This window comes from Tiliqua scincoides, chromosome 4 (genome assembly GCF_035046505.1).
Source record: "Tiliqua scincoides isolate rTilSci1 chromosome 4, rTilSci1.hap2, whole genome shotgun sequence".
Lineage (NCBI taxonomy): Eukaryota > Metazoa > Chordata > Lepidosauria > Squamata > Scincidae > Tiliqua > Tiliqua scincoides.
In genome coordinates, this window is record NC_089824.1 from 44,950,499 (window position 1) to 44,973,061 (window position 22,563).

The 22,563-nt window shown below is 47.3% G+C and overlaps 1 protein-coding gene across 1 annotated transcript in view; it reads left to right on the plus strand.

Moving 5' to 3' along the window:
* The window catches only part of LOC136648302 (DGAT1/2-independent enzyme synthesizing storage lipids-like), a 43,870-nt gene extending 24,867 nt beyond the window's left edge, over nt 1–19,003 (plus strand). The window contains exons 5-6 of the mRNA XM_066624415.1: nt 16,018–16,157; nt 17,668–19,003. Coding sequence (XP_066480512.1) covers nt 16,018–16,157; nt 17,668–17,772 — 245 coding nt within the window. The 3' untranslated portion in view covers nt 17,773–19,003. The remainder of the gene's footprint in view (nt 1–16,017; nt 16,158–17,667) is intronic.
* The last annotated feature ends 3,560 nt before the right edge of the window (nt 19,004–22,563 follow it).

Genomic DNA, 22,563 nt, shown 5'->3' on the forward strand with positions numbered 1-22,563 from the left:
AGTTAGCAGGGATTTCCTTCTTTGCTCCTAGAGCAAGGTGGTGCTGGTGTGAGGAGAGACTTCAATACATCTGTGGGTTGAGTTGGGTCATGACAGGCTTTCCTAAAGATTAGCAGGAGTAAATCTGTGCTCATACAGCCCAGGACCTCTACCAGGATTCTGTCTCTTGCCCAATCTATGCAAATCAGGGAATCCGAACAACCTCTTGTTTCAGGCTTTGGCATTCTTATAGTAGGGATGTCAGTCTAAACCAACCATCTCCAAATTTTTCAGTACTAGGGCCAAATCATATATTTTTGCAGGCCAGAAAAAAAAAATCAATTTTATTTAGGACAGAAGCAAGTGACACACAGCACACTGTCTCTGCCCAGTCTGTTGCAGAACCCGGTTTGTTATGATTTGTTTACAAATGTGCAAAAACTGCAATCATTTTGTGGCACTGTTTAAAAGTCAGTGTGTGGAAATCTGGTTTGTTTTATCACCAGGAATGAGGTTAACATTGAATAATTATTGTTTGAGGGTCTTAAAACAAATGGCCCAGGTGACTGAAATGAGGGTTAGCCAGCTGACACCACTCTGGCCAAATGGTAAGGAGTCAGGCGGATAGAACTACATGTTAACTGTACAACCATGTGGTTGGGAAAAAAAGTATTTTGCTGTGAGCTGGATATCTTGTGACAGTCTGAATGTGCCCCCCCCCCCGGGCCATAGTTTGCAGACCCCTGGCCTAGATGGACTTTATGTCAGACCTTTTGGCACCAGCACGTAGCTATTTGTGGCACACTACTTGTGATAAATCTGTATTTTCCTTTGTTCCCTGGTATTTTCTCTGCGCATTGTAGGCCTTCTCCACCCGTCCCCCAGCTTCTCTGTTAAAAATTAATTTACAGGCCTTCATGTGCATGTGAGCTGAAGGATTGGTTTGGGTTCCTGCCAGCTGTCCTCCAGGCAGTGAGAAGGAAAGATCAAATAACAGGGTGATGTCATTAAAGTTGAAAGATAAAACTCCCAAGCAGATGCGGAAATTGTGGATTTCTTGTTATTCCAAAGACTGAGAACTCACTCTGTGGAGAGACAGAGAGAGGAGAGACCTCACTGGAGACAACAAAAAGCAAGAGGAAAGAGCTGGCTGGTGGCCCTGGTAAGGTAAGATAGAACTTGTTTAATCAGACAGTCTTCATAATTTGTTAAGTTTTGCTGCTTGTGGTTTCAGACATTTATAAGGCTTGTTCAAAATGCTTGGCAGCCGTATTGATGTAGCTTCCATAAGCTGCACAGTATCATGTGGTACCAGTTGGCATTTGGGTCTTCCTGGGGTGGTGGCAGATCCTCTTGCCTGCTGCTCCAGAGTGGTCCACTCTGCCTGCACCAAGAAAAGCTCCAGTGGCAGGCAGAAGACACTGCCCCAGGAGGCTTCCTTGGCGTTGTGTGGCTGAGAAAGTCTCCGAGGGTGGCTTGTGCCTTTGCCAGCATGGCCAACTGGCTGTGCCAGAAGTAATTGTGGCCAATTGGCTGTTCTGAGGAAGGCTGCATGAGTGGATTCTGCCCACCCCCTGAGCCTTTGCTGGTGCAACCGATTAACCATGCCAGAAGTAACTGTGGTGATGTCATCACGTCAACGCAATTACTTTGGGGGGGGTGGCAGGTGACCAGCGTGGCCTGGGCGGGCATGTCGGTTGGCTATGCCACTGGGCAGCTGCTCTCTGATATATGCACATGTGAAATTCTGCAGTGACTCAGTGCCATCTGCTGATGTCAGAAATGGTATCATTCCTGTGAGTGTTTCAACCATTCTTTTTCTGCCAGTCTTTTCTTGACTCTCACTCATTTTACACGTTTGGTTCATTTTAAAAAAACTCAACTAACCAAGGGCACAAACCTAGCCCATTTTCCAGCACCGACATAAGGGCAATGCAGCTCCAAGGTACAGGAACAAGCATTCCCTTACTTTGAGGAGACCTCCGTGAGTGCCACCCCACTGCAGGATGCAGTGTATTGAAGTCCAGTGTATTGTCACGTCTGCAGGCATTATCATGAAAGTGATGTTTGATAGAAACCCCTGGGGCTCAGTACTGTTCTAGGAGGGGGGTTCTGCCCAGGGGCCCTGTCTGGCTAGCCTGATCACCTGGGCTGCTAGCAGCAGATTCAGTCTACCAAGACTTTTCCCCTTTCAGCTGTGTCCAAACAGGGGAGAGAAGGGAGCAAGAAAAGAGAGAGTGAGCTAACAATTAGGTGCTATGGCCCTGGATCACTTTGCAGTCACTGACAGCCCTCCTTTGACCCTGCTGACACTGATTCCCTGAAGAAACTATAATCTGTCTCCCAGAGAACCTATCCTGACAACCATGCATGTAGAGGTCCTGTTCACCAATATCCTTACAAGCTACGTGAGATATCATTCCCGAGGATGCTGTAACACATCCACTGACAAAGCTTTTCCCCTTTGTCCTCACCCACAGTTATTTCAAACTGTATCTGACAACTTGTACCTTCAGGTCAGCGACACTGCCCTAGGTGCCTGCATGGCTCCAAAATAATTTTTTTATGGCTGGAGTAGAAGAACGTTTGCTTGGTTCCAGTCTTCAAAGAACACTTCTCTACCTAGGCTGCCCTGATGACACCTCCATCATTCCAACCTGCAGGCATAAGGGTGTCAAGAAATTCCATCAGATATTTTAACAACTTTCAACCCAGCATCAGTATGAACCTGGACCACTCAGCATCAGAACAGTTTCATTCTCCAGACACTGTTGTGCAGCTAATTGATGGACACATAGGCACTACCTTAGGCTGGAAACCCATTTATTACTACACATATGGTCAATTCTGTATGAGGGTCAGGAGTTGTGGTCTGGTGAGTGAGCTGTTGTATTGCCCAAAGAGCAAAGCAGAAGCAACTTGGGCCATGTGTTTGGAGGGGAGACACAAAGCCAGGCTGATAAAGTGCATGAGAGGCTGGAGTTGCTGAGAAGACTCTGTGGTGACAGAATACTTCTCACCATTGTCAGAGGATGGAGTTGCTGACAAGGACGTGCCATGCCATTCTGTGCTGGTGAGGCACAGAAAGGCATGTAACCGAGAAGTGATGTAACACTTCTGGGTCTCTAGGCCTTCGAATGTGAATGAAACCTTTTACAAGTTGTGTTTGGAGCCTTTGTCAGGCCCACAGAGGCAGCATGCAGCCTCGGTGGTCTTCAGAAAGCCTCCTGGCAGTGTTTTTAAAGCATGTCCAGCTTTTAAAACAGCTCTGGGAGACTTTCTGAAGCCCCCCAGAGGCCACACATAGCTTTTGAGGGCTTCAGAAAGGCTCCTGGATGCAACCAGAGAACATCTTCTGTTGAATGTGGAAATTCAGGGCTGCGAGCTCAGGTAAGGCGCTGCTCACCTGCCTCCAATGACTGCACGTCCTTGGTTGCTGATGAGCCCCCTGCTGCAAGAGGGTGAGGGAGTTTGTAGAGTCAACTGGCAAGAATGGTTAAAGACCTTAAAAACCTACCTGGCCTTGATTTACAGTTATTTGTGGAAGCTGGATAGCATGCAGCCGGATGAGATAAACCACACCACAAGGGAAACATCTCTCACAGAACAAATATTTTTAAAACCCCATTGAAAAATGGTGTCTTAAGATTCACCTGCCTATGTAAATCACCTTGAATGCTTTGTAAAAACAGAGAAAGGTGGTATATAAATAAATAACTAATTCCCTGGAGTAAGTTTCCTGGAAGCCCCAGCAGATACCGAATCTGGGAATACAGAGTCATTGATCCTATGGAATCAGTGGGGTTAGGAGAAGGGGCAGCTAAACCTACCAGCAATGGAGACCTTCCAAATGGCTTGGAGACCTTTAGAATGGCAGCAAAAGGCAGTGAAGACTTTCTAAATGGCCATGTGAAGCTTCAAAATGGCACAGATAGTTGCAAATTTTGCCTGTGAATAGCTTCAGGAAGGCCACAGTGCCACAGATAGCTTCACGGTGTAGTGGCTAGCTGAGAAGAGGCAGCAAGTGGTGCGAGTTAAGCAAATCCATGTGCATGAGAGCACATTTAACAAGGACTGACTTTATCTATGTGCTTTCAGCTTCCAGTTAGAACCCACCACACAATTTATTCCCTCTGTATAGCCACAATCGTTCTGGCTCTCTGACATAGACTTATATCTGCAGAATTTACAACAGACATTTCTAAAATTACAATAACCCCCCCCCCTCCCCATGGCATGAGAAGACAGAATTGACAAGCCAAAAATGACACTTCCAGTCATAACCTGCCACATGACAAACTCAGAATAACAGACAGAGCAATGATTAGTTGTCACTAAGAGCTGACGGCTAAAACCACCAGACCAGTGTCCAGGTTGGGTTGTACATTGCTGATGATGGTGGAGTGACTTTAGCATGGCTCACAGGCAAGCCTCAGACGGCTCTTTGAATCCCAGCTATTGTCAATCATCTTGCCTAAATTCTCAGGGACATCGGACTTTAACAATGCATGTTATCAAGCCCTGGGCAGACCCCAGATTTCTGATGTCTGAGGCAACATGCCAGATACCGCTCTCTTTATCTTTGGATGTGGCAGCCTCTGCTCCTGCCAGTCTCCAGTGTTCTAGCTCAGCACTCTCCTCCCCTGAACAAACTTCAGAAGCTCAAAAATGCCTGAAATGCGTGAAATGAGAGGTGAATTTTAGAAATCAAATGAAGGTTTGTCTCATTTGGAGGAAATTTGAGTTGGAGAAGCATTTTTGGGTTACTCCTGTCTCCAGGGCCCCTGATATCCCAGCATCTGTTGCTTTCAAAGGAACTGCAGAAGTGATAAGAGTCTGAGAAGATGGACAGAGGCAGATCTCCCCCCCCCCCAATCTGAGAGTTAAAGCAAATTTTTTTCCCAAGGGCGGTGCCTTTGGCTAGGTCTAATTTGCACCCACTTACTGTGAGTCTGTTCACTGTGTCCTTTATTTTTTATTTTTTCCACTCCAGGAATAAACGTGAAGAACCTGTTGGGTTCTTGGCTTGTCCTTTATACCAAAAATGACAGCAAAAGACACAAACTATACTTTTGGAGAAGAACCTACAACTTGGCTGGCGTATACATTGGAAAATTATCTCACCTTCATGAAATTTCAGCTGGGATTATTAGCAACTCTGATAATACTATATTTTCCAATATTAATTGGACTGATCCTTTTTTATATTGGTGGTATCTACACAATCATTCATAAAAGAATTGGTAACCTGCCAGATGATCCTGATAGCGAACAGTGGAGGAAATCACAGCGAATACATGCATTTGTGATGAGTATGCTAGGAAAATTGTTGCATGGTAAGTATGATTTTCCTTTCTTAATTACTAAGGGTGCAATCCTTTATGTGAGAGGGTGCAGTGCTTTATGAAAGCACTGACATCAGAGGTTAGGATTGTGCCCTAAGGAGCCTTATCCTCTAGTTTTGTAGCAATAGGCAGCCTGACTTATGGTGTTGCAAAATGTGCTTTATAGCATACTGCCAGGCCATGACAGAAATGGCAAGCAGCACCAACTGTGTGGCAGTAACTTTCCTGGACTTCTCACAACACTAAGTCAGCAGCAGCAGTGGGCAATAGGTGGGGAGGATTGGGGTATTCCACAGGAGGAACCAGGAAATGGGAACTAGGGGAAGGTGAGGGAGGGGATGGATTGGATAGCAGTAGTGCACGTCAGATCTTATCCCCTCTGACACAACACCAGGCTCTTTACCCTCTCACACAACATCAGAACCAGGGGACATCCACTAAAATTGCGTGTTGGGAGGGTTAGGACAGACAAAAGAAAATATTTCTTTACTCAGCGTGTGGTTGGTCTGTGGAACTCCTTGCCACAGCATGTGGTGATGGCATCTGGTCTAGATGCCTTTAAAAGGGGATTGGAAAAGTTTCTGGAGGAAAAATCCATTATGGGTTACAAGCCATGATGTGTATGCGCAACCTCCTGATTTTAGAAATGGGTTATGTATCAGAATGCCAGATGCAAGGGAGGGCACCAGGGTGCAGGTCTCTTATTATCTGGTGTGCCACCTGGGGCATTTGGTGGGCCGCTGTGAGATACAGGAAGCTGGACTAGATGGGCCTATGGCCTGAACCAGTGGGGCTGTTTTTATGTTCCTATAAAGGAGGTGAGGATTTGGCAGGTGAAACCACCACTGTATGTGGCAGCTTCCTGGGTCTGATCTGCTCTCCCTGCCATGGCTGCATTAAACTAGTGCTGGGCCTATTGCATAAGTTATAAAGGGCCCTCATCGACGCCTTTCCCTGCCCTGTTTGGCCCTCCCCTGCCCCTCTGTCAGCCCATGTGGAGCTCAGCTGCTGCGGTATGCATTGTGCCTCACAGTTCTTATTTTGTTTTTGGCATGGCTTGAGAAAGGAAAAGTCCTTTGGAGGAAAAGTCCATCACGGGTTACGGGCCATGGTGGGTATGTGCAACCTCCTGATTTTAGGGGTGGACTACCTCGGAATGCCAGGTGCAGGGGAGGGCACCAGGACAGGTTGTATCTTACTGTCTTGTGTGCTCCTTGAGGCATTTGGTGGGCACTGTGAGATGCAGGAAGCTGGTCTAGATGGGTCTTTGGCCTGATCCAGCAGGGCTCCTGTTCTTATGAGAAGGATGGGCTCTCAACTTGTTGAAGGCTATTCTAACTAGACACTTAGATTGTCCTGTGTGGCTATTTGCACTTTAAGAGTGTTTGGCCACCAAAGATCTATTACTGAAATAAGATTATTCTGTGTCTGTTTTTATTATTGCGGTCTTGATTCATGAAAAGTCAAAGGTCTGTGTCTTGTCAGGTTTCAGTGCTCAGTGCAGGGGGCTCATATTGTGGAACAGATTGCTGAGAGGGGTGGTGGACTCTTCCTCACTAGAGATATTCAAGCAGAGGCTCGACAAACATCTGTTGGAGATGGTCTAAGAGGATTTCCTGCCTAAGGCAGGGGGTTGGACTAGATGACCTATTAGGTCCGTTCCATGAGTCTATGATTCTATATCCCTCCCTTGCATCTGGCATTCTGTTGTAGCCCATTTCTGGAATCGGGAGGTTGCACATACACATCATGGCTTGTAACCCGTGATGGATTTTTCCTCCAGAAATTTGTCCAATTCCCTTTTAAAGGCATCTAGGCCCGATGCTATCACCACATCCTATGACAAGCAGTTCCACAGACCAACCACACGCTGAGTAAAGAAATATTTTCTTTTGTATGTCCTAACCCTCTCAACACGAGAGCCGGGATGGTGTAGTGGTTTGGGAGGTGGACTCAGACCTGGAAGATCCAGGTTTGAATCCCCCCTCAGCCATGAAGCTTCCTGGGTGACCTTGGGCCAGTCACTTTCTCTCAGCCTCACCTACCTCACAAGGTTGTTGTGAGGACAAAGGGAGGGGAGCAGCTGTGTATACCGCCCTGAGCTCTTTGGAGGAAGGGCGGTATAAAAATGTGAAAAATAAATAAATAATAAATCTTATGTGGGTGCTGGCAGGCAGGCAGAGGCCTTCTCCCAGCACCACAAACTCTTCCACTGTTGCAACATGCTTTCTGGCATATTTGCGACGGCCAGTACCGGCGAGCATGCACTCTGCCGGTACAAGAGGATTGTGCCTGCAGTATAGTTAAATTTGAGCAAAATTATTCATTTGAATCATCTTATTAATGACATTCAAAATGATTACATACCATGCAGCATGCAGTTCCCCGACACGTAAACAACAGGGTGGCTGGATTATGAGATGCCAATTTCATCAGAGACAGCTTGCAAGCATTTAGTGGGGGCCGTAAAATATGTGGGTCCCATAGCATATGTTACTTCTGCGACTATGTTCCTCTGACCTTGCTCTCCTTTCCGCCAACACTTTGGCACATTCCACCCACCTCCCTCCCACCCACTGTGTGGTCTTGCTGTTTATGGCAAGCATCTGTTGACAGCTGGTGTGCAGAGCTGGCTGCTCACCTTCAAGGATGGCCAGAAGGTTTTGCCACTAGAAAGCTCACTCCAGCAGCATAGAGTGCTGTTTGGATTGGGCTGTAAGTTTCTCACTGAAAGGTCATGCTTTTCCCTGCTTGCTCCTTCCTCCTGGACTACTAAAGAATGTAGATACATGTTTGATCTGCACCATTTCCATTACTGAAGAACTCACTTGTTGATCCATGAACAGGTTATGAGGTTCGCGGCACGGACAATATTCCTAAAGGACCCGCAGTCCTTGTCCTTTACCATGGAAGCATGCCTATTGACTTTTACCTTTTTACATCAACGTTCCTCAGAATGACAGGAAGACTGTGCCGTGTGGTGGCAGACCGTTTCTTCTTTCTTCTGCCAGATAAAGAAAAATCCTATAACTTTGGTCACTGGAAGTGTTTTAAATGGAATATTAAAATTCAAGATTTAAGAAGCCGACTAAAGGTGTTTCTTCTCCTCCCTGCACCTCTTTCCTCCACCTTTGGTGTTACTAAAGGGGTGTGGGTGGTGCTGCCCGCATCAGGAGATGCGCTGGAAGGGGGTGACGCACCACCTACCCACTTAGCAAGCACGCAACGCCACAGGAACCTCTGGCCTGCCTGAGCATGCCAGGGATTTAAGAAGCAGTTAGATTTAAGGAGCATTGAGCTTCTTTAAGCTTCTTAACTTTAAGATTTAAGAAGCACTTAGCAAGCACGCAACGCCACAGGAGCCTCTGGCGTGCCTGAGCATGCCAGAGATTCAAGATTCAAGAAGCCGACTAAAGGTGTTTCATCTCCTCCCTGCACCTCTCTTCTCCACCTGTGGTGTTACTAAAGGGGTGTGGGTGGTGCGGCCCACATCAGGAGATGTGCTGGAAGGGGGTGACGCTCCACCCGTCCACCGTGCACTTAGCAAGCACGCAACGCCAAAGGAACCTCCGGCCTGCCTGATCTCGAGCATTGGTGGAACCTGCTAACTGAGAACAAGCACCAGGTGGGGGGCAGTGGGAAGGATGGGCTAGTCAGCTGCTTCAAGGTCTCACCATTCTCAGCCATTCTCAGCTGTTCAGGGAGCTGCCGGTGTCCTCGAACTGGCAACCTTCTGATGTTATCTTTGGGCTAACGGGCTAACGGAGGCTCTACCCTCTAGACCAGACCTCCTCCTCCACAGATATGCCAGTGCTGGCAAGTTGGTTAGGATTGTGCCCTGTGTGCACATGAATCTAAAGTATCCGTCCTCACTTTGGGCTCTTCTTTACTTCTTTACTCTGACTTGGTTTCCATACATAGATTAGTTTTTCTGTCATTCTTCCCTGTCTCCACTCTCCACATTACCCTTGGAGTTCTTTACTCTGCAGCCTGCTCAGACAGATGCCCACCTTTGCCCTTCCAACTGCAGCGGGCAGCTGGGCTGAGAGCTCACTCCTTCGTCTTCCATTTCTCTGCTTATCACTGTCATTCTCCTTTCTTCCTTCTGTGGTCCCTTTCTGCTGCCTTTGTGGTCTCTTCCTCTTCCCCTTGTTGTCCTCCTTTCTGCAATATCCACCCCTTGTCCTTCTTCAGGTACCATAATCTCTCTTTCATTATCTTTTCCTTTGCATCTTCCCCACTTGGGGCTCTCCTCCTTGCCTCTGAACTTGGCCCCCTTTTCCAATTTTCTGGTTTGTCCTTCACCTCCAAAGGTTGCAATCCTAACCACACTTTCCTGAGAGTAAGCCCCACTGAACAAAATAGGACTTACTTCTGAGTAGACCTGGTTAGGATTGTGCCCTAAGTCTCCTTTTGCTCTCCCCTCTTTGTCTCCTCCTCCTCCAATCTACCCCAACTGTCTGTTTTGGTTGTCCTTTAAATCCCACCCAACTCAATTTTGCTCCACCCAGCTCTAGCTCTCTGCTATGGTGGTTGACAAGTCCCAGCCCAGCCACCCACAACGCTTAAGGGATGGCGGCACCACTCCCTGAAGTGGTTCTCCACTGTGGCATATGAAGGGTACTGTGACAGGATGACCAAGCAGAAATTTCTGCCCTCGGATACACAAACCGCAGTAAAGGCCCAGGTTGCAGGGGCTTGGCATTTCTTCTCTCTTTCCTTTGTATAAAGCAGTGGTTCCCAAACTGTAGGTCAGGACCCACTGGTGGATTTATGGTGGGTCCCATAGCAGCTGAGCAGAGCCTCCAATGAACACACAGTTGATGAAAGGCTCAGATAACTAATTGCCTCAAGCACTGAGGCCTTTCAAAAATTGGAATTGCCCTGTAAGTATGTGTAAATAGAGAGAGAGAAATGTTAGAGCATCTTTTTTCTGGTTATCATTATGTGTAAATAAGTAAAAATATTATTTCTTTCAAGAATATTTTTAAGTCTTGTAAACCTAGGTGGGTCCCAATATTGTCATTTTAAAAAGTGGGTCCCGGTGCTAAAAAGTTAGGGAACTACTGGTTCCCAGTCTCAACCAGGGTCAGGTGTAATTCAGGATGGAGGAGGGGAAGATGGTAGGGTTGTTCATCTGCTTGGTCGATATCTTTATTCCAGGTCAATAATCACCTCCCCAGGCTGTTATTTCATCTGCTTTGGGGATGCCAGGGGAAAAGCCAACCAGAAAATATCTCCGTCCCATCAGATGAAACAGCAGTTTGTGGAAGAGTGGAAAAGGAGTAGAAAGAGAAGTCTTTAGCACCTTCTCTCCATGCACTCTTCCTTGGCTCAGAATGAAAGGGTAGTTTGCCTCTTTTTGGGACTGGGAAGGAATGAAACTGATATGAAAGGGATTGCAGAGGAAAAGGGTCAGCAAGAAGGAGAAGGGTCAGCATTCCACCTGCTGATTTCTCTCCTGCAAATACCTGCTTAATGTTACTCTGCACACACAGCTTTGGGAAGACGTAGTTCTGTCCTTGCATTAGGTTTTTCTGTCCAGCTCATAAACAACAACAACAACAATAATAATAATAGCATTTGTATGCTGTTTTTCTCACTGACTCTCACAACACATTATAGACTTAGGGTGCAATCCTAACCCACTTTCCTGTGCTGTCATAGCTGTGCCGGGGGGCACATGTTGCATCCTGCATTCAGGGGGCAGTCATGGAGGCCTCCTCAAGGTAAGGCAACATTTGTTTCCTTACTTTGGCATTGCCCTTACCCCGGTGCTGGAAAGTGAGTTAGGATTGTGGCCTTAGAGACTCAAGGCGGTTCACATAGGTAGGCTATACTAAACTCATCCTTCTTTCAAAGGAGGTTTTACAATGATTGTTCTATGAGTACTCATGGAACCATTCATTTCCAGATGGAATCCTTCATGGTGTTGACATCATTTCGGGCACGTGGGTATGCCTTCTGAGCAGGAGCAGGTTCAGGTCAGCAAAGCTGTTAATCATTCTGTCTTTCTTAGAAGCTGACTCTCCATACTTCTCCACATTCCTGCAGGAGTCCTTCACCCTCTCACAGTGAGGTCACAACAGTGACTCCTCCAGGTCTGTCATCTCACAACAGCTTTGCCAGCTTTTTAGTCTCCCATCCAATTTTCAACCAGGACCACTCCTGCTTAGCATTCTTCAGGCAGCCTTCTGCTCAACCACCAGAATATACCTCCTGCTTGTCTTTTTCTCAAATCTTTTGAAACTGAGGGCGCAATCCTATCCTGTGCTGGAACAGGCAAGCCAGGAGGCTTGCGCTGTATCCAGCGCAGGATAGGGGCCATAAGCAGCTTAGCCAGAGGCAAGGAGAAACTCTTCCCCTTACCTCTGGATAAGAGCTGCTGGCCTCAATGGGTCTCCAGAGGTGGCACAAGTCTGAGGAGAGGCTTGAAGCCGCTCTGTTCCACCTGGGAAAGGGGCTTGGGATTTGGCAAAACTGTGGGATCCCAGCCCTGTCTCCCTGTCCCTGCCTGCCCATCCCCGGGGCCGCCCACCACTTGCCCTCCCTCTGCCCAGGAACACCATCACTCCTCCTTCCCACCTCCCCGCTGCCTGCCTTTCGTCCTTGTGTCGGCTTCCGTCAGCCTCCACAGGCTGTCAGCCGCGGACCTCCACAGCCCTGCGCCCAGGGCAAGGCTCCACAACTGCACCCGCCCGCAGGCTGTCGCCACCCCCCTCAGGCAGAAATTCGCCCCCCTACTTACCAGAGGCTCACAGAGCCTCACGTGACCTCCTCCCATGCTGGGGAAACCTCCGTGAGGTTCCCTGGCACTATCAGCACAGTTTCTAACCAGAAGTACAGTTTCCGCCTCCGTCGGGAGCGGGGCCCTAGAGGTTGGCGCTTGGGGCATTTGCCCCAGGTCAGCCTATGGCAGGCACACAACTGCAGGCCGGTGCTTCTGGGAGCGCTGGCCTGGCTTCCTCGCCAGCCTAAGCACATGTTAGAATTGTGCCCTGAATCTTTTTCTTAATGGTAAGGTCATTGCATAACATGACCCATCATTGTTTGGTTCCTTTTTTCTAGGCCTAAAAACATATTTTGTCATGCGAGGCTGTACTCATGCAAACAGAGAAGAGTGTGTGGCTCTTCTGAAGAAAGGGCATCTGCTGTTCATTGCACCAGGTGGACTTCGGGAGCAAAACTATGGTGATAACAATTACAAACTCATCTGGAGAAATCGTCAAGGATTTGCTCAAATAGCCATAAATGCAAAAGTGGTAAGTACAACGATCCTCTTCAAAGTGTCCAACCGCCTTTTATCCTTACAGCAAGCCTGTAAATTACGTGAGCATTATTATGTTGAGCCCGGAAGAGATTTATGGCCCAATCCTTTTGGGATGCTATTGGTGCTCTAGTGTGTCCTATCCTGATTTTCAACTCCTGCCGACTACGCCAATTTGCCCCGTCCAAATATCTCAACTCCCTTCTAATGCCCGCTTTTTGGCTATTTAACACCCTCTTTATCTCTAGAACAACCGCTGTGGTGTGCAAAGGAATGAACACAGAACTCCTTATCTATAGCAACTACCCAAATTTATTGCTATGAACACAGACACTCCCTGCAAGTCCTCTTGTCCAGAGGCTTTCCCTCCCCAAAACTCCACTTAACTCAGCGGGTAAAGGTCTGAAGCCTCCAATTCAAGTCCAATCCGGTCTCCAAAGCACAATCCAGTCTTCCCAGTCTTCTGTGTCCTCCAGCAGAGTCCTGGCAGTCCCCTTCTCCTGTAGGTCTGGGTCAGGTAGCCCTCTTGGTCTGGTTCCCTCCGGCTCAGGTAGCATCTCCCTCTGGGTCAGGGTCCGGGTTTCCCTCTGGGTCAGGGTCCCTATCTCCCGGCCCCTTTGGTCCTTCTGAAGCTGCCTTTTATCCTTTGTGTCCCATTAAGTGCAAATGCAACTCAGCTGTGAGCTACCTCCTTAGCTCATTCAAAGCCCCATCAAGGTCAAATGAAGCTCAGGTGTCCAACCAGGTCTCCATTGGCCTTGATTGATTACAGCTGTGGAGCCAGCCCTGCCCTTCCCAGAGCTATCAAACAGCTGTCAATACACGGGATCACTGTCAACACCACATCGTCCACCTGATGATCTTCTGATCTTCCATTACATAGTGCCCCAGGACACATCATATATTATGCAGCTCTATAGGATTGCACTCCAAAAAGTGGAACTTTCAGTGAAACATCTTCCATTTAGTTGAATTTATCCACAGATCTATTCAAAGACATCTGTTTTTCTGCTTGTAAGCCCACAAATGAGCCACGTGGCAAGCTAGTTATTTGGTCACAGGGTGAAAACCTTTTTAGCACATTCCCATTTTTCTATGATTCAGATAGCTTGGAATGACCTCACATTGGGTGTGAAGGAGCCAGTTATTAGATATGTTTGCAGGCTTCCTGCCATGATTTTTAAAATCCAGAACTATGTGTTCCATTTCCTTGAAGTTACCCAATGAAGTATTCTAGTGCATTTTATGGACAAGATATGTTTTCTTTGCATTAAGAACACTAAGGGCACAATCCTAACCCCTTATGTCGGTGCTTTCTAGCAACGTGTATGCAACGTGCCTTGGCTTTTATGGGAGGGCAGATGAAGGGGAATACAAGACTGCCAAAATGGTCCCAATCTGATGAACTTGGAGCTCAACAATTGCATCAGAATATGGTCCACCCCCTAGTATAGTGAAAAGGATAACAACAGAGACACAAAAATTCCTACATTATTTATTATCCTTCCTGCATGAGAAAGGTGAGGGGGAAGGAAGTGCTGCTTTCTTATGTGTAGTTTGGAGCATAGGTGTTTAACCTTTTTCGTGCCACGACCCCCATAAAGTATGAGACTGAAACCCACTGTCAGTTCTGCCCCCCTCCCAGACCCAAATCCACCCATCCCCAGCCCTTCCCCAATTTGTTTGCCCCTACTTTTTGTGTCTTCACAATAACCCTTTGAAATAGCAACCTGCGCAACGTTGACCTTAGGAGCGGTGGGGCAAGAGGGTGAGAAGAGGCTGTATTCTTGATTATATCAAGAACTCATTTGTGGTAAGTCAGCTAAGGCAATTGGATTGGATCCAAACCTTCTCTTGCATAGGATTTGAGAGTTTGCCAAGCCTTCTATTGCATAGGATTTGAGAGTTTGCCAAGCCTTCTATCGCATAGGCTTCAAGAGTTTGCCACAACACCCTCAAGTGAGAGTTTGTAACTCCATTGGGGTCACAACCCACAGGTTGGAAAACATTGATTTAGAGGGTTTTTGCCTCTTTAAACTCTACACAAGAAAGAAGTAGGTAAGGAAGGAGCTGAGTGGAGTATAGCAGTTAGCAAGAGGGAAACGATCAAGGCGGATGAATGGGACTCTGTCCATGGTGGGCTGGAGGATGGTAGTTCTGCCTTATGGACAAATCACCTAAGCAAAGGTTTTTCTACTTAAATTACCCCTCATGCTTCTTCCCAGATGAAATCCAGCATTCAGCTGTGTGCAGTAATGTTGTGTTCCACTAATTTTTGTGCAGAGATAGGTCTTTTAAATACCCAAACACTAAAAATAAATCACATTATACAGCAAGACATAAGACCTAAACTGATATGCTGCTGGAGGGAGGTTGACACTGCTTCCCAATCAGTTATACTGATTTATCCCTTGTATTCTCTTGGCAGCTCTCAAGACTTCCCCAGGGGAGGGTGAAAACACAATACAGGTGTGCCCCAAACCCCCTTTCCCAGAACCCTCTGTGGTTAAGTGAAACCACGGATACCTAGAGACGCACCCTCACCCTCCAGAGGCAAGGTGAGCCTGCAGCTGCTGCGGGTCTCAGATTGACCAAAAAGGCTACAAAATGAATTCGTTTTATAATAAAAATGGAAGTGACGGTTTTAATGCCTTATAAGGCATAGGGAGGCCAGGGAAAACCCCAGAGTCCCTCTGCAGGTCTCAGAAGACCCTTGGGAGTTGAAAGGAGCCCAGTTCCCCTCACCTCTGGAGGTAGGTGGGGGAGCACTGAGGATCCAATCCATGGTTAAGTGAAACCCCGGATGCGGGATCTGCAGATACATAAACCCCCCTGTAAATGTATAAAGGAACAATAGATTCCACCCTGAAACATGTCAGTTGTTACTATATTCTTTTCCTAGCTCAATGGCCACATTTGCGAGAGGGGAAGAAAACACATTTTCAACATTCTACACATGAGTCCCAGCTTTGCCTTTGTTCATTGGAGAATGGAAGGCTGGAGAAGGCTATCCTCACTGAACACTCACACAGAATGCTGCTTACATGTATTTGCACGTCTATTAGTTTCCAGAGCAAGTAGACACTTGTATTTTGTTTTAAATGAAAGCTGACAATCCAGGCCAGCTAACAAGCATCTTGGCAAGATGCCTGAAATGCCTGAAAATCTTGCTGCTGACAGATGACACACTAAGGCTACACAGGTACGAGCTGAACTATCGACATTGCAAGGTGTGCAGATGGCTGATTGCTTGTCTTATTTTTTATGCCTAATAAAGGTTGACTTGACTTGGCTTGTCTTATTTCCACTTGAGCACTTGTTACTTCAGCTGGTGATTTTTGTTGTCCCAAATACTTAAATGCAACTCCTCAGGAAGACCTGCAGTCTCTCTGTATTATCCGAGTCTGATCTTATCTTTGCATACAGGGCCAATGAGATGGCTTTATGAACGAACCCGGTTACTAATCTTTCCAGTTTGTGGACCATTTCCAGTAAAACTGCGGACCTATGTTGGAGAACCTATTCCATATGACCCAAATATAACCCCTGAAGAACTGTTTGAAAAAGTAAGCATGTTATTCATTTATCATTGAGCTAAACCAGGGATTTCCAAACTCCAGCCCGGGGGCCAGATGCGGCCCACAGCAAGCCTCTTTCTGGCCCACGGCCAACCTCTTGTCCCCTGAAAGCCTCTGGCCCACTCAACTGAACATAACCAGAACTGTGCTCTGATTGTGTCTGGAGGGTGTTCTGAGGGCCAGAGAGGTTGAATGAATGGGCCCATTCATTCATTTATTCACTCATCTAAGTTCCAGCTCTAATTTATTTATTTAAATTTCATATTTAATTTTTTTTTCCGGCCCTCCACACATTGCCAGATATTTGATGTGTCCCTCTGGCCAAAAAGTTTGGAGACCCCTGAGCTAAACGATTCAAAGGGGACTTCATTTATTGCTCTTTGTGCATTTAGTGAATGTGTTAAGGAAAAGTGGGTCCATGTCTGTGGGCCATAGAAACCACTGCTAGTGTGTCCATTGGTCATGCTTGTTGGTGGCCTCACATTTGTGGTTTCTATGAGAGGGCTCTACATGTATGCAGCATTGAAACCACATTCATCTCTCCCACACTACCCTTCCAATCCATTCGTCAAATCTATTTAGAATCCTGGGATTGAAAGGAAGACTGGCAGAGAACTGGTGCGCCCCTGGGTAAGGACAAGAGAGATTTGGTGTGATGCTTTGAGTATGCTTTAGCCCTGAACTCCTCCTATATGAGCTTACGTGAAAACCTTGCTCTGCGTCTAAGGCCCTCATCCATAATCTTCTGGTAGTCAGTGGGGAGATGATGGGGATGCTTAAGTGGGGCCTTTCAGCAAAGCTGCCAGGGTTATGCAACAGTCTACCATGGAAGATATGCTTAGCCTTTCATTGCCTTCTTTCAGTGCATCTTTGTAACATTGTTGGTCCAATCTTCCTGACGATGGGCCTGGCGTATGGAGCCCTTTGCAAAAGTGGAAGCCCTTCTGTTGTTGCAAAATGGCCTCTGATGGCACATAGAGCTTGCCGTTGGCTGCCACTTCAGGAGCACTGCTGCATGAGGTGGCAGTGCTCTCAGTCCACCAGTGGATTGCCAACCACCTGCAGAGAAGGTAAAGCAGAGGAGGGGGCAAGTAGGGGCAAAATGGGGGAGTGGGGCAAAGCGGGCAAATAGAGAGCATGATGGAGGTGGGGAGATTGCGGGAGGGGGTAGATTCAGCGATGATGGCTTATGCTGGATTCTGTCCCCATTTTCAGCAATCTCCTCACCCCTTTTCCCTCCCTGTACTTGTGCCAGCGATCTTGCTGGTGCAGATCTGATACCCATTGAGGGTCTGGAGGCTTAAAGAGGTGTAAGGGGATTTAAATCCCCCTTCGCCTCTAAAGACTCCCAATCTGCCCCCTCCCATGGATACAGCATGCTTGTTACTGGTGGGGCTACACTAGTGGGGGTAGGAAGAATATGATTGGACTATGTGTTTCATAGTGACATGTAAAATGAATTAATGAATATCTTTTCCCCTACTTGTTTCTCTTACAGACCAAAGCTGCACTAAGAGCTTTAATAGACAAACACCAAAAAATACCAGGTAGCATATTGTCAGCACTTTGGGAACGCTTTGAGGTGCATCGCAAAGAAGAATAGTTGAATAACGGATTATCTGGATATGATCTTTGACAAGTGAGCTCTATGGGAAATTTTAAATAAATGCACAGTTCCACAAATACATAAGATAAAAGCTTACTCTCATAATGCTAACAATATCATAGTGTCATAGTGCCTCCAGAAGACTTCTGCTTTTAGAAAGCCTTGTCAGAATTCCAATTCCAATTCTATTCCCAAGTTTCATGCTTGATCAACGGCTTCTGCCTCATCCTCTGTTTCCTAGTAGCCCATTGGACATTGAATGGCCCAAGACTTCCCAACCCCTGAGGTGGCAAGCAGAACACAGCTCCCCATCTGCTGGAAGAAGCTCTTCTGTCTCGGCTCTGGATTTGAACGAGAAAGGGCATCAGAAGATGAAGTGTATAGGAAAAAATACTGATGGGCTACAGCATCAGAAATCATCTAGCCCCCTGCAATTAATTTCTGTGTTTTCTTTGTATATTTTCCCATGTTTGGGTCCTTAAATATTGGAGTACAGGTGGAGCTTGTTTATCTGCAGATTTTATAAAGGGGCCTAAACCATGGATTTAGTTATCTGTGGTTTTTGGTATCCACGGGGCACCCAAGAACAAATCCCTCCAAGATACCGAAACTCCACCTATAATATGACCAGCAAACGGCAACAGCCCTCTCCCTGTGATGTGACCATTTAGAGTCTAAGTGCTGTTCAGAACCTGCAGGTCCCTGGTTGTAGCCCTGCCATTCCTACATGAAATGGGATTCTTCATTTTTTTTTAAAGCCTAATGTGACATATCAGACATGTCTTTCAATTGGCTTAAAGTCTTCTTGTGATTCCTTACCAAAAAAGGCCTATCTGCAGGCCTTCACTGTGTACTACTACAGCAACTGTCTCTATATATACTGCAGATACTCAGATAAGTATCTATAAGTCAACCTCAGATAAGTCGAGAGTAAGTTTTGAACCAAAAATCATGGAATTTTCTATGACCCTCGGATAAGTCGGGGGTTAAACTTAGGGAGGTGTCTGACTATAGTTTTGCCTGATTTTACCTGAGGCCAGATCCTAAAAAATAACCTACCAGTAATTGTTACCTAAGAGCTATATAGTCTCTAATTTATTAAAAACATAGTAAGTATTAAAAACACAGTATACATACATAGTACAGTATATATAGTATGTAAACCTAGCATAGCAAAAACTGTTTTTAATAAGTCTCTAATTTATTAAAAACTATGATCTATCTCACAGATCAGGTGTCTCCAAACTTTTTGGCAGAGGGGCCACATCATTACGGATCTTCTTCTTTGATAAAAACACATGGGAGTGAAAGAAACTGGAAAGAACACCTCTTGCCCAAGGAAGACACTGCACAGTGGGGAGATTTAGATGCACATGGGCTTTCATTTCATCAAGCAGGGTGTCAGATCCAGAGGGGGGGGGTGAAAGAAACTGGAAAGCAGCACCTGAGAAGCCCTGGGGAAGGCAGGGCAGTGGGGGGACAGCTTGCTGGCCCTGCACTCCCCCACGCCCACTCAGAGCCGCTGCACGCACTCACTTAAGTCCTGCCTCCCACGGAGACAGGGAGCGGAGCAGGGGCATCCTGGCTGCCACTGCCACTGTCACCAGACTGATGGAAGGCAGGGAGCGTGTGGGGAGTGACCTGCGCTGCCCATTCTCAAGCACAAGGCTGCGTCTGTGGCGGGCATGGAGGGAGGCACACCAGGGAGTATCTGGCGGGAAGCAGGCAGCACAGGACGCTCCCTGCATGCTCCCTGTCCTCCATTGGTCTGGTGACAGCAGCGGCAGCAGCCAGGACACCCCTGTTCCACTCACTGCCTTCGTGGGAGGTAGGACTTAAGTGAATGCGTGCAGTGGCTCTGAGTGGGTGCGGGGGAGTGCCGGGCCAGCAGGCTGTCCCCCCACCACCCTGCCTCCTCCAGGGCTTCTTCGGTTTCTCGCGCAATAAGACAAGGAGACGATTCTCCCACCATTTCCGGGTGCAAATTTATCGCCTTATAGGCGAGTATCCACGGTAGTTTCATTAAACAATATAGGGTGCAATCCTATCTTGTGCTGGAACAGACAAGCCAGGAAGCTTGCGCTTTGTCCAGCACAAGATAGGGCACCACAGTGCCTCAGCTGAAGGTAAGGGTAAACTCTTACCCCTGGTAAACCACTGCAGCCCCTATGGGTCTCTCAGACTTGTGCCACCTCCTGAGGTGCCCCCTCCAGGCACTTTAACCTCCTGAAGTGGTACGTCTGAGGAGAGCAGAGCAACTTGAAGCTGCTCCGTGCTGCTCGGGTAACGGAGTTGGGACCTGGCAGTTATGCCCCACCTCCTGCTCCCCACCCGCTCCTGGGGCCACCCACTACCCACCTTTCCCCACCCTGGAATGCCTCCCTCCCACCTCCTCCTGCCCACCCCTGAGCCTTGTGTTGGCTGAGAGATAAGAGAGATTCTGCCTACCTTCATTTTCTGCTGGGGATCCAGACTTTGCACTATAACTGTGAAAAGTGTGACAGAGTGCATTGCACCTATTAAACTGGTGGACTTCATTGCTGACTGCCACGACAGAGATGGTGGGGCAATTTCCTTGACAATCAGAACAGGTTATGATGGAGGAAGGTCATATGCTGGAAACTGTGGCAGACTGTTTAGAACCCCTTGTGACCAGTGTGATGCTAAGCATCACCTGGATGAGGCAGTGCACTGTACTTAGTATAGAGTTTTACCACTTCCATTCTAATGGAAGGAATAGAAAAGTGGGATGACTGAATTATGACAGGAGCTGGAATATGTCAGCAGGAACAGCCTAAAGTCTAGGACAGGGTTTCTCAAACTGTGGGTCGCGACCCACTAGGTGGGTCGCAACCTGAGGTCAGGTGGGTTGCGGAAAGATGTGGGCCGCCATCTTGGAAACTGGCAAATTAGGCAGCTGCCGCCATCTTGGAAGCTATAACTGTGTTTGCCTAAGCATGCTCTGTAGGTGTGTGGCCATCTTGGAAGCTGGCAAATTAGGCAGCCGGCGCTATCTTGGAAGCTGGAACTGCCTTTGCCTAAAGCCCTAAGCTTTCTGTGTATGTGCAACACCATCTTGGAGGCTGGCAAACAGGGCAGGCAGCCATCTTTGAAGCTAGAACTGCCCTTGCCCCAGCTTGCCTGTGTGTACTCAAAGCTCCTCCCAGGAGCAAGAGCAGCTTGCACAGGAGTGTGTGTGCCTGCTGAGTGTCTTCAGGGAGCATTGCTGGATTATCCTGAGGGGGGCTGCAGCCTCTCCCTGCAAATGGGGGGCTTGTTTCTTGTTTGTTTTGCTTTCTCTTTCACCACCTCCTTCCAGTTCAAGCTCTCCCCTGTGATCCAGCCCCCCTCTCCCCTCAGTTGCATCCAGCCCATGCCCTGCCCTTCCCCCCCTTTCCCCCCCCCACTTTTTTATTCCCCCTTCTTTTCCCCCCACTTCCATCCAGCCTAATCCCTGCCCTTCCCACTCCCCTCCAGGCACTTAAACCTCAGCAGATCCCTGAAGTGGGGGAGGTTTAAATAGGTTTAAATATGTGTGAAGGTTTAAATAGGTTTTTTCTCCTTATACTTTGCTATTGGAAAATGGCTGAGAAATAACCCAATTAAAGCTAATTAAACTCTCCCTTTAATACAGTGAACAGGTGGGATGCTTGGTAGCCATGGGTGGGGGTGTGTGCAGTGAGAACTGAAACAAGCTTCTGAGCTGGACTATTTTCTCTTATTATTTGCAGTTTATGAACTACTAAGTGAGATCAGTGATGTCACTTCCGGCCATGACATCACTTCCAGGTTGATGGCATCACTGCCGGTGGGTTCCGAACAGATTGTCATTCTGCAAAGTGGGTCCTGGTCTAAAAGTTGTGAGAACCACTGATCTAGGATATTCAACACTTATAAGGAATCCTTGCAGCAGTTAAAGTTATCCTAATGACAGGGCCCATAATGACAGGAATAAAACAAGAGAGGCTGCACACACTTGATATGCAGGGGTTAATAAAGAACATGACTATAAAGCAGCAGCCCTGGAACTACTATCCAAATGTCATGGTTACTGAAGGTTAAAAATGGAATTGCTCCTTCGGTGTATATCACTGAGAAGGGAAGATTGGCCTGACTACTTGCCTGCATTTGTCATAGGCTTGAGCAGCTGCAGAGAGCCCTCCTCCTTCTCCTTGTCTGACTGAAAACTTGGCTTAAATTGCATGTTACTCTAGACTGGAACTGGAGAAGCAAGTGGAGGCAGGCCCAGCTGAAGCTCAATAGCCGTCTAATTGCACTGCACTGCTCTGCTCTCACTTTCCCTCTCTCTGTGTGTATGTGTGTCCTTCCTGATAGTCTTCTTTTGAAACCAGAACAATGAGGTGTATTGTGGAAAAGATTCTACCTGCTTCAGTCTACTTTTGATGAAGCAACTGTGGGAGAAGAGATAAAGAGACTGTGCCCTTCTTGATCACTTTCCAAGGACAGTGAGAGAAAGGAGTATGTGGCAGAAACCAGGTTTGAAGATGTCCCATGGCCTACCAGTTTTAAGCCTCCCACAATCCACTGCTTTGGTGGAAGACAGTGCTTTGGTGGGCCTTGTGGTTAGGCACTGAAAGAAGAATCCTAAGGCATCCCTCACCAGGCCCTGGTTACCATACAATTCAGAATCAGCTGACCTCTGGTAGCTGTTTCATGAGTAGCTGCAAAGGCACAATTTAGCCTTTCAAGAAATCCAGTCTCATGACCATGGCATAAACTGACCCAGTTATCACAAGGATAATTGCAGTTCTCTGTCATCACAACATT